At 43.4% G+C, this 12,772-nt stretch overlaps 1 protein-coding gene across 2 annotated transcripts; it reads right to left on the bottom strand.

Annotated features, from left to right (window-relative positions):
* Window positions 1–4,153: 4,153 nt before the first annotated feature.
* DMRT2 (doublesex and mab-3 related transcription factor 2) lies at window positions 4,154–11,201 on the bottom strand. Of its 2 annotated transcripts, XM_024200166.2 has the most exons (4): window positions 10,851–11,201; window positions 9,300–9,749; window positions 7,441–7,543; window positions 4,154–5,429 (listed from the first exon to the last, which is right to left on the bottom strand). In XM_024200166.2, exons 2-4 carry the CDS (start codon window positions 9,720–9,722, stop codon window positions 4,393–4,395), a joined length of 1,563 nt encoding a protein of 520 aa, XP_024055934.1. In that variant the 5' UTR covers window positions 9,723–9,749; window positions 10,851–11,201; the 3' UTR covers window positions 4,154–4,392. The 2 variants fall into 2 exon arrangements, with proteins under 2 accessions (XP_024055934.1, XP_024055935.1); XM_024200167.2 differs by lacking the exon at window positions 10,851–11,201 and having other exon boundaries at window positions 9,300–10,127.
* Between the last annotated feature and the right edge of the window lie 1,571 nt (window positions 11,202–12,772).

Raw genomic sequence — 12,772 nt, 5'->3', positions numbered from 1 at the left:
TAGGTTGGTGTAGCTTATGTCGTTGGGAGAGCTTCATAGCTACCGTCGCTCGTTGGCTGTGTTCTAATTAAGTTGACAAGACAGCTCTCACCCGTCAGCTTAGAGCGTCTGCACTAGTAGTGCTATAGCAGAGCAGCTGTAAGCTCTCTAGTGTAGCCATAGCCTTAGTATCATCATCCCAGAAAGGTGGAGGTCCTGAGCCAGAGACCTCGAAGAGGTGCCTTAGCATAAGCCCTACAGGAAAGAAGTAGTGAGTCACTAGCCTCACTGAGGCCTGTGCCTGGACATCAGCCCAGCCTGCTAAAGCTGTTGAGCTACTGACTTCACAGGGGCCTGAGTCTCAATATCAGATGAGTAAGTTATGGCTGGTTAGCCAGTAACTGTACAAATGTCTGTGTCAGCCCAGGAAGCTCGATGTGCTGAGCCAGAGACCGCATAGAAATCTGGTATTTACATAAGCTTGTACTTTATGGTATGCTAGAAATGCTGATCCAGCAAACTCAGAGGTCTGCACCTTGACATAAGCGCAGTAACCCAAAGATGCTGAGCCAGTATCACAGATGCCTATGCCTTGACACCAGACCAGCAAGCCAGAAGTGTTGAGCCAGGAATACATACAGAGCTCTTTGGGGTACTATAGCTTCTTAGTCTCTCTAGGTCCTCCACCTGTTATTACAAATGAGTCCACTCTTCTTGCAAGCTATGAGTGCAGAGTCCGGCACCAGTAGCAGGTATTTTTGTGCTTTCTGGCAACAGGATCTGCAAGGATCTTCTTGCTACTTTTACAGGGGCAGTGCATGACTGTACTTTGTTCTTTTCCATGACAAACAACATTTTTATGTTTAAAAGCAAACACAAATGTAGGTTATTAACCCCTGACCCCAGATCTTAAACTGAGCTCCCCTGCAACCATGTTCCACAGCTGCACAAAAAGAATTCAGGTTAGAAGGAAGTAAACCAGAGGCCCACTCAGAAGAAGCTGAGTAAAGTACAAATAATGTATGTTTGAAACTGTAGAAAAAGCAGTGGATTCCTACAGAAGAACTGGATCTAGGTTCAGGTGTTCACATACATAGGATTGTGACTGCTGACACCTAAGAAATCAGTACAACAATTATATCCAAGATAGTGGTGTGTATTATTTTAACAGCTGACATATCACAAGGTTGAATAGAAGAATGGATGCAGGATGAGAGCAAGTAATGCCATTAGTCAATGCAATAGACATTTTCATCTGGGGGCCAGGGTTCAAATTCCAGTTTTGGTCACAACTGAAAGCAACAGTGATGATCCCGACCTGCTCTCCATCAGTTCACAATGCCAGACCATCACACAAGTGGACACCATTGGCAGCCTCTGCTCAAGAGAGGTCCAGGGCTCAAAGAGCAGGAATGGTGTTGGCCAAGCAGAGCTGTGTGTGGAAGTTTACATGGCACCTGTATGCATTACACACACGTCTCAAACTATTAATCCTTTCTTTCCATGACCAATAAATAAACTCTCAAATATTTTAAAGAAAGGAAAACAGAGCTGGGAGTGATGAACTTTTAAGCTGCATGAAACATTTTCAGTTTCATGAAAACCTAGGGGTTACAAAAAAGAAAAAGAAAGAAAGAAAGAAAACGTGAGTGCCAGGCAAGCTAATTAATAAAGCCTAAAGAACTAAATGAGAAGGATAATGATCAGACAGTGGGCCAAATCCTGACTCTAGTGGGACTACTTGTGCAGCCGAGCAAACATGACTTAGCCCAGTTTTGTCTCATGGGTCACATTTCTGGTTAGAAGTAATAAAAATGCCATTCCCCTCCCAATTATTGTGCTCTGAAAAAAATTATCTGGAATATAGATTTTAGAATTTGGAATTCTCCCAGAATTTGGACACGGAATTACCTTACTCAATTGGCTCTTTAAAGGGGTCACGAGGTCTTATATTTTTTTCCAAAGATAAATTAAGGTGCTTAATTTCCTGGAAAAAAGATTACCAATATTAAGCTGAACAAAATTAGATACATGCATTATTAAGCAACAAGACATTTATTCAGGACACATTCCCAGAGTCCAGAACTGGTCTACTAGTTGGACTTCTGGTTTTCCCACATCTGTCATCACAGTTCATGCCAGCAGCTTGAGAAATAAAGCAAACAGAATTTTAGTAACAAAGGAAATATGTTAAATATATAGTAAATTAAAAGTCTTCATTAGCATTTTATGCTCTGTAACCTCCACCACCAAAGAATGAAGCCATGGTAATAAAACCATGAAACATGAAAAGTCAGGAGCCTTATACATAGGCAAAACTGTCAGATAGGTATGATTCAGCATGGATGTGGATTCACAGATAGCTAGGGACTAGATCTGGGTAAATAAGGCCTGATCCAGTTCTCATTTAAGATAGTGGTAGTCTTTCCATTGACCTAAATGGGAGTTGGATCAGGGACAGTCTCAGAAAAAGCAATTACGACTATTTTGCTTTCATTGTGTTCACACACGTTTTTATTTAACATTCACACAAGAAAAGTATTATTTCTATGAATGTTCATGGAAAGTGAATTTTGAACCAGTGGCCAAGATTTGTTAAATCACAAAACATTTGTTTTTATTACTCAATTAAATTAGTGTCAGGCAAAGGCAGACTTTGCTGTTACTATTGATTTTACATAGAAAGAGCTCAGATATTCCAGTGATGGACAACAGTCTAAAACCCAAAGATAGCTACACAGAAGTTGTTTATGAAGGTTAGATCATCCAACCAGGGAACAGAAAGAATTTGATGTGACTTAGGTTACACTACTCATGCAACTCAAATATCAAATACACCTCTACCTCGATATAACGCGACCCGATATAACATGAATTTGGATATAACTTGGTAAAGCAGCGCTCCGGGGGGGCGGGCCTGCGCACTCCGGTGGATCAAAGCAAGTTCGATATAATGCGGTTTCACCTATAACACGGTAAGATTTTTTGGCTCCCGAGGACAGCGTTCTATCGAGGTAGAGGTGTACCTGAAGAAATACTCACAGTAGTCAGTTCATTGACAATCCATGGGCTGAGATTTGTTCAGGAAAAAATAATCACCAAACACTTCTGAATAGTGAACAAATTCACAAAAATCACTCGTTACTCAGAATTTGTAACCTAATCTGTCCACTGCAATTTTTTCACCCAACTACTAAAGACGTTTAGATGATAAAACAAACTAGTACCACCTAGGGCTATGTAAACACGTTGATAGTGTGTATAGAAAGCAGGAAAACAAAACCTAATTCTGCTTAGATGATGGTAAAATAGAAAAAAAATAGCAAAATAAGAAAAAATTAGAAAAAAATGTGTTAAGTTAAATCTAAGTTAATAGGTAACGTTTTCCACAACCTGAAGGAGGCTTCCGGATGAGGTGAACTCTACCTACTAGCCTAATTTTCTTTTCATTGCCTACAAAAGGACTCAAAGACATAATATCTCCTCTTAATTTTATACCTTAATTTTCATTTTGTAGCTATTATTCTATGAAACTTTTTTTACCCCAAAGTTCATTTCATTGAAGGTGGCACAAATATCTAGTCCGGCTTGTGATTGTCAGAAGTGAAAAGTTTTAGGAAATTAAATATTCCATGTCAGTGAAGAGCCTGAGGGGGATTTTAATGCCCATTTGACACAAGAGCAGACCTTTATCTGAGAACACTTAAAAGAGTCACAGAATTTTCCTATTCTTCCATCTTCCTTCCCCTTGTCCCTATCTCCACACTTCAAAACTGATATACTATTGCCCTGCTTGAATGATGCCAGTCTAAATAGAGAGGCCCAGAATAACCTACTCTCTCATCCCAGGAGGTTTATCCTATCAGGACTGCACTGACAGTTGGGGCCTGATCCAAAGCCCATTGAAATCAATGGAAAGATGTCTTTGATGCATATTAGCAGGTAAACTTGCACTGCTGTTGCCTGTTCTGTGAGCTAGTATGGGTACAAAGCAGAGATGAGTTACTCCAGCATAGCAAATAATTACCCTATCTATAATAGCAAACAATAGCATACACATGTTCTGCAAGTGGGTGGACACCCATTCAATGGAGGGAGAGAGACATAAGGCAGAAGTGATAATGTCCTCTTGGCGTGGCAAAGAAGAGGTATGTTCATAAGTCATCTCATTTTATTGTAACATTTGAAGTGCTGTATAAAGCCTACACTTTACAGTCTGCACATGCACCGTTTTCATTTTTAAAATTTAAATATTTATTTTCATGAGAGAAAACATGCATATTTATGTACACAGTTTTTTTTTAAATCTCCATTTACATAACCAAAGTCCTTTGTACGAATCTTTGGAGAGAAAAGGCAGGTGGCAGCAACTTTGCAGATGGCAAACATTTAAACTTGATATTGAAGATGCAGTTACTGCAAGACATTAGTGACTGCAGAAGAGGGTCGTTTAAGGATTGATTCAACAGAGAATGATAGAGGCTCATTTGCTGAGAGTTTTGTTGCAGCTTGTTTGGCCCCAAAAAAGTCTTTTGAGTATCTATCTATTGTAAATTTGTACTTTTGGTTCTCTTTGATGGAGCACTCTCTGTACTTCTTAGATGCCTCTTCAAAGCTCTCTTTTACAAATGATGTTTTTAACTCAGGCCCTGATTTGTCATGAAATGTTTGCTGTAAAAATGAGTGGAACGGATTATACTTGAGTGCTTGAGGGTGCTTGGTATTTTCTTTGCTGATCTTGCTTAAGATGTGTTCTTCAGAAGCCAGAGAATCCTTCTCAGAAATCTGTGGGAAAGTCCTTTTAGGAGGAGAGAAAGCAGACCTCTCACGGGCCTCCTGAGGGACACACTGAATTTCTCGAGCATGAGAAAGCACAAGTGAATTTTCAGTTTTTGGTGACATCATGTCCTGCTCTGAATTTACACAATCCTGGCCTTGTGAAGTCTTCGAGTCCCAGGCTGCCCCAGGTTTGAGAGCTTGGACTGCCGTAGCATTCAGTAGGCATTGCTGATAGAGAAAAGCATCACTAATGGGGCTACGCTTTGGCCATACCAATAATCTGGAGGACAAGGGATATTGCCTGTAGGTAGTGGCTACACTGACATTTGAAGAAATCAGTTCCATATTCCCAGATCCTGAATACTGCATGGTTAAGTCAAGACAGGTTGGTAAGAAGTTGCAAAACTCCTTGCTAGGATCTTCAACCTGGGTAGGGTTAAAGGCAGTTTTATAGGAATTGTATTCAGTTCCATGCACCATATGGTTAGGCAGGAAAAGGGCAGCAGCTTGAGTGGCTTCCATCATCTCCCTTTCTTTATACTCTCTCTCTAACATAATGTTCTCCAGCTCTTTATCAGCAAAGGCCCGTCTTTTTCTCATCCTGTCACTTACAGGAGGTGGCAAAGGTGAATTCCCTCCCAGGTAAGGATCTGCTGGCATGGGGCGATAACCTAAAACAACAAGATATGGGTATGAATAAATTAAAGTAACTAAAACAGGATCACCTATCTGTAATGTTTGTAAAAGGACAGGAATGCTAATGTGGAGCTCAATCCTGCAAGGACCTAAGCACTTCCTGCAAAATCCTGAATGCCTTCAACTCCCAAGGAAGTCACCTTGCTGGAAGTGCTCAGCACGTTGCACAGCCAAGCCCGTGTAGTATATAGATGCTTCCAGCATATATAGGGCCAAATCCAGCTCATTTTACTCAGGTAAGTAGTTCTGGTGAAGACAACAGGATTACTTACATAAAGGGTCCAATCCAACTCCTACTGAAGTCAACAGCAGTCAAAGTGAGCTGAGATTTACTCCTCTATTTTACTTGTTATGCTGGAATTTCATTCCTCCATTTAAAATTATTTTTTTTAAAGTGACAATTTAAAATATTTAGATTATTTTACTTAAAATTAAAGAAAAAATACAAATTACTTAAAATTGCAACATTTTCAATTAGGAGACCACACTAATTAGATTCACTTAATATAATGTACTGGGCCCAATCCTGTTTGCTGTACCCAGACAAGTAATCCCATTCAAGTTAATAGAACTACTTATATGAGTAAGGAGAACAAGATTTAGCCCACTTTCATTCCCATTCATCTCACACTGGTTTCCCCATTGCCAAAGAAGATATCTATACCTATAGCTGATGCCATTTCTATTTTCTAAAGATGAATCATTATCTGTAACACATTGTTACAGATGGTAGAAAAATCCAAGGAGAACTAGGAGAAAAGAAAAAGAAAGTTAAGATAGATTAGGGAAAAGAATATGGAAGAGATTCTTTTTTAAAGAATGAATTGCAGAAGAAAGTAACCTGGAAAGAGTTTTCTTATCTGGCCAAAATCACTTTAGTATCTGGACAAACTTTCTTTCTAACTTAATGCAGGCAAAGAGAAAATATCACTTAATAGAACTAGACTTCATCGTTTTCATGTCTTTTTTCTAATTTCTAATTACTTGGAAAGTAACCAAAAATGGCCATATAAACAATTTTGGGTATAGGTTATAGGGTATTGAAAAAAGCAAGAATTAGCCCTTTAAAACATTTATTTATTTAATAAAAATGTACCTTAAAATGACATTGTACTATAAATAATATTTCTGGCAGCACAAAATAATGTATATCAAATTTGTTTGAAGAGTCCATTATGTTTTATATTTACAAAACGTCAAGTTCATTGCATTCATTTACAAATAAAATGAAACAAGAATAAAATCTTCTGCACTGTCAATTGTTGCCAGGTAGTTATTTACCTACATTCATTTTTACACTAAAAATGATCCTAAATTTCAATTTGCTGTTTCTAGAATCCTTTGGTTCAATTTTGTTTCATAACAAGCAGAATGATCATATTTCCTCCATCTCCATCCCAACCAAAAAAACAAACAAACAAACATACAAGAAAACGTACTAGGAGATCTCATTTGAAAGGGAAGGGAACTATTTTATGTTCTAAAACAATTCTTTGCTAGAGTCCAAAATTTTTAAATATATTCTTGATGTGCAGAGATTTGAGGCAACAGTACATCATGCTTATTGGTGTATATGCACTCCATGTGTATTGCAGAGAAAGAAATATGTCTTCAATATAATCATGTTCCCTTTAAATAATATTAGTAAATAATTAGTAGAGTTAGTGTTTATTTTTCTAATCTGTTGCATATTTAGCCTTTTTTTCTTAATTCTGTAATGAGAAACTTTTCTAAAACAGAGAGAATTCCTTAAGCTTTTAATTTGAACAGGTAGTATAAATCCTGAGATCTTCTGTAGTAGGGAGCAATTAAATACTTTTGTTTTACTTTAGATTTTTTTAGCATTATGCAAGACACTTTGTTTTCTGAGTGTTGTTCCCCCCCCCCCCCCAAAATAGCACATGGAAATCTGAGTAGGTGTTTCAGCAGCTCCTACAGTTATGATGTCTGTTGCTCATAAAGGTCAGAATGCAGGAGTGTTTTTACCTTCTAAAATGCTTTTGGCCAGCAAGCTGGGCGTCCTGACAGGCCTCTGGTAGAGTGTTTTGCGCTCAAAATTAGCCTGTTTCCCTGATAGCCCCTTCTTATCCTAGCAAGAGAAAAGAGAAGAAAACGGTCAATAAACAGAAGGACAATGGTCGTTTCCTTCCTTAAGGAAATTTTATTTTCTGCTCTACTCGTTTTAAAAGAACGGATTCAAAAGAATCAAAATGTCACTCTCCGGGTTGTAAAAGGAGGAAACGGATTTTATTGTTATAAAGAATCTGCCTTAAGTGCAGATAAACAAAACAGAAAGTGACGCAAAACGGCCGGGGTGATCGAACGTCAGTAGGAAAGAGAAGCAAGGGTGATATTTATCAGAAGCATCTAACCTATTTCTATGATCAGAGCCCGGGAGTTTGACTAGACATAACAGAGCACCGGCTTCGTGTGCACTCAAAGGAGAATGTTGGATCCTAGTGAAAATCGGAACGGCTCACAGGTCTGCATCACTATCCTTTAGTGACGCTTTCAGATGAGCCGATCGCTTAATACCAACAAACAACACCCCTCGTTTTAAATAAAAAAGGATTATTGAAAACCAACCGTTGCAAAACCCTGAGGAAATATTCTGGAGGGAAAGGAAGGTGTAGATCAGAGAGCGTGCTAAAGACGGGGAATGGCAATTCTGGAATATTTTTGCACATATGTAGACAGATTTTATAGGAGGCCTTGGTTAGCAACGATTCCATAAACGTAACGAATCTATTGAGAAAGCGCATTTACTTCCCGCTTCCCCTCGGCAACGCGGTGAAGTTGCTGAATTACACTGCCCCTTAAAACTACCCCATATATTACAAATCGCGTTACTTGAACTTGCATCTGACACAGTGGTGACAGAATGTGTTAGATCAAATTTTAATAATCATTCAGCGGCACCAGCCCTTAAAATAACTATTCATAATAACATACAAATCATTCATTCGGTGACATTGCGAACTACAGAACAGGGATTTTATTTTTATTTTTTTTGACAGTTTTGCTAGTTCCCCCCCCTGCCACGTTTCAGTACTCGGCCTCTAGCAAAGAATATTGCAAACGACTTTCTGAAAATCTCGACGCGCGATGGTTAGTCACATCCAAAGGCTAGTCACATCTCCATGAATGATTCAAATCCCAGAGTTACTCTCGGTGCTTCGTTACAAAAGTACAGGGCTGGGGCAAATAACACGCTGTCTCTTTCCAAAGCTAGGGAGCCCGTTGCTATACCATGTGGAAAGCTGTCACTTCCCAGGAGAGGAGACTGCTAGGATCTCTGCCATCCTGCGTGAACACCTCTCCACAGGAGTACCGTCTCCAATCTAGGGTTGTTGGGGTTGTTTTTTTTTTCTGTTATAAGTGATTAAATTCTTCCTTTTGAAACGAGCGAGCCCTTCTCCCGGGGCGGACAGCCTCCACCTCCTGGGATCTCTCATCCCATTCACTTCTTTACCCAGGTTCACTAAGAACCACATCTGTAAATCTCACATCACTTAACTGCCTGGGGAAATGACCAACTACCTCCCCATATGGGCTGGGGAGGGGGGGAATCTCCCTGATCCTTTTCAGCTGAGTCAAGAGGATGCCTGCGTCCCAATCAGGATAAAACAGATGCCACCATCTGCCTTCTGGTGTTGACTAGTCAGTTCCACAGATGGCAGAACAAATCGGTATTAATCATTGGAAATGGCTGCGATTTTGGGAGGCCTCTCCACATCTCCTGCTCCCCGGGAGCGCTGCTAGGAGAGGGATCGCGGCCCTCGCACAGGCGGAGTCACCTGTCCGCGCAGGGGTAATGGGCGCTGCCCGCCTCGTCCCCTCCTCACCTCAGTGGCCTGCTGCCTCCGGAGCGCCACCTGGGCGGCCATGACCCGCTGCCTCTCCACCACCAGCAGGCAGTTCGCGCACTGGCAGTCCCGCCAGCGGCAGAAGCGCTTGTGGCCCTTCAGGCAGGACACCACGCCGTGGTTGCGGCAGCGGGCGCACTTCGGGGTCCGGCTCAGCTTCCTCTGCTCCCCTCCGCTGCCCCGCTCCACCTGCTGCTGCTTGGGCTGGCTAGGGCCCCGCGGGGCCGCCCCTTCCTCTTCCCCGTCCTCCTCCTCCTCGTCGTCGTCCTCCTCGTCCTCCTGCTCCTCTGGCCCGCCGCCCTGCAGCAGGCAGGCCCCCAGCTGCTCCTCGCCCTCGTCCAGCTCCAGGCTCTCCACGTCGATCTCCCAGTCGGCCCCGGAGGCTGCCTGCCCCTCGGCCATGGCACCGCCTGGATCTGCTGCTCCGCGCTGCAAAACACAAACCCCGCCACGCGCTGCCCTTAGCAGGCTCCGTGTCCGCCGCAAGCGGGGCTGGGTGGGCCAGGCGTGCACGGCCCGCTGAGTGCATTCTCCCCACGGACACAGGCCCTGCCCCGTGCAGGGGGTCCCTCCCTGCACCCTGTCCCAGGGCTAGCCCCGCACACCACCTGACACACGCATCATGTGTTGGGCTAGCCCTGGGACGGGGTCGTGCCGGGGTTTGTGCCGACATCAGGCCTTACTGCACACACCTCACATCGCTCTCCGAGTCACACGCACAGCCTTTTTGCACGCGCCTCTAATCGATCACACATCGCTACACACTTAGCTACCAAGTCCTTATCGACACACTGATGTCAGATTTCTCCCGGCTACGCGCACAGCTCAGCTCTACCTTGCCAGGGACACACACACACACACACACACACACACCCCACCTCTTCGGGGTTATAGGGATGTCACTTCAGTCACGCTGCAAACGCGCACGTCTGGCGGCATTATTGTCTAGTGCCAGCTGCAGAGTTTGAAGTCTCAGCGCGACCTGCATTACTTCTCGGCTTTCCTGTTAAGCTATCTATTGATTTGGGCCTAGACCCTTACGTTTGCCGAAGCTGTAGATTTAGAGCCCGAACCTGCATTCCGTGAACATCCAAAACTCCCGATAACCTCCCTGGGAATTGTGCTGACCCAACGAACGCAGGACTGGCGTGGAACAGCAGAAGAAAGGGATCCAAGGGCTAATTTCCAAAAATCCCCATTCCGGTGAGCCAAGCGCAGCACGGGCTGTAGGGCTGGCAGCACCCGGCGGGTTGCAAAGTCTGCAGAGTTTCCCTGGTTTCCTCTCTCTGGTGTATGAAGGTTAGACTAAATCTATAGGGAAACCTTACGGTGAAATGACTTCTTAATCTCGAAAGCACACGCTCCGCCAGTGAGTGCAGACGCCCCAGCCCCTTCACAGAGTGCTAGAGAGTATCCCGGAGGGCTAGGGGTGGGTTAGTTTAATCGAGGTAGAGGTTGCATTGTAGGTATGTTCCTTCGCCTCTGCCCAGCCCAGCCCGCACATCTCCAACCCCCGGGTTTTGCACTTACCCAAGTTCAGAGCCCAAGGCCAGCCGCAGAAGCAGGCTGCATTCAGCCCCGCGGGAGTGGCTGGGCGCAGACCGATCCCGGGGCAGCACAGAGCCCAGGGGGACCGCAGCTCCTCAGCAGCCCCGACACATCGCGGCTCGGTGCGGGGCAGTCACTTCTGCAGGCTGGGACGGGCCAAGGAGGGACACGGCAGCGCCTGCCAGCGATGGGCGAGCTGCGGGGACCGAAGCAAGGGGCTGGCGGGGCTGAGATGCTGTAGTGGTTTATCAGGCTTGAGGGAGAGAGATAAGCAAGGGGGAGTTGGGGTGCATTTGCCTTCAGCACCCCAGGCCTTAACAGCACAGCGCCAGCACCCGCCTCTATGTTCCCCTCGGTGCAGTGCCCAGCCCGACTCGCCCCACTGTATTATCCGCTCCAGCTCTGGGGCGCCCGGACAGCTGATTGGTGGGTTGTTGGGCGGAGAGAGTTCTGATTGGCAGTAGGGGCCGTCGATTCCCTCCCTCTAGTCTCCAATCTCCGCCCCTGGTTGTGTCCGCCTGTCTGGGTGATAATAACGTGTCCAGCCCCTGCAAGCCGGGCGGTGTGTGAAAGCCACTGTTTATCCTTCAGACCTGCAAACACTAGGCGTACCCCCTGTATTGTAAACACATGGGTAAAGGGGAATTTTTCATGAGGTCAAAAGAGAGGAAAATCATAGCCAGCATAATGATTACAAATAATAAATAAAAGGCGCCGAGAAGTGAGATTGTCTCCTTATAGGCAGTGCGGTCATCAAGAGCAAAACCAATTTAAAATATCCAAAATAATATCACATTTTCCTTATGGGGTTAGGGTTGTCTAGCTGCATTAAATACGATTGGCAATGGCCTTTAAAAATCAGAAAATAAAACAGAATCGTGTTTTATTATGATGTGCAATTTAGAAATAAGGATTGTTATACTGTGCATTTATTTTGAACGTTTTCTTCCCTTAATTGGCACAACAATAATATTCCCCAACAAATATCATAGTCCTGAATAACTTTCTATTGTTGCTTCATTTCTGATGCTACATTTCAGGAGCAGGGGGCAGACAGCTTTGTTTCGTTCGAAACTTAATGATTAAATGATTACTTGCAAAGTTTCAGTTGTGCCAGAAATATTGTAAAGTGTCATTGCTTCGCAAGATAAAAGCGGGAGCCGAGGGAAGGTAAAAACATAAAAATATTGGTTATCCTGGATGTCAGGCTATCCTCAGAACTAGCAATTTCATCCAGAAGTTAACTTTATCCACATTGTGACCAGGAAAACAATTGTATGGAATCAAACTTTCCAACAATGTGCTGATCAAAAAGAATGATATAGATGAAAATATTCGCAGAGCAACTGCTTATTTGGGACATAAATACTCTGATAAATATTCCCCTTTACATTGTGTGTCTATGTATAGGTTAATATGTTTTCTTATATAATATAAACATATACGCGTATCCTATCATCAGAATATGTACCAACGGCGCGTATATAGTCAACATCTGCATTAGATATATCAGAAACTTGGCCTTAGTAACTCCGTTTTTTTCTTATATTTTTGTATCTCTTCTTATGATGTATGGATGATTGTGAAATGTGTTTGGAGATTCGCACTGGACCGTTCACACTCAGCTGGGTAGCGGTTCCTCTGTCCGCCTGGCTCTAGCCTCATGCAGGGACAGAGAACATCTTCATCACCTTTAGCCCTCTTTAGGGGAACAACTGTCCATCTGCGCCTGGAGAAAAGCCGTTGTTTCTCCATACGCTCATGTCTTCCCATCTTGGAAAGGATGGAGAAGAAAATTCAAGGGGGAAGTATCAACAACAGATGAGGCGCGAACTTACAAGTGAAGCATTTGCTTTAAATACGCTTTTATTTTAGCAAGTAGGTGGCCCTTTAAATAGCGCGGG

This window comes from Terrapene carolina, unplaced genomic scaffold (genome assembly GCF_002925995.2).
Source record: "Terrapene carolina triunguis isolate 2854851 unplaced genomic scaffold, T_m_triunguis-2.0 Scaffold113, whole genome shotgun sequence".
Lineage (NCBI taxonomy): Eukaryota > Metazoa > Chordata > Testudines > Emydidae > Terrapene > Terrapene triunguis.
This window is presented reverse-complemented; position numbering and strand designations above follow the sequence as displayed.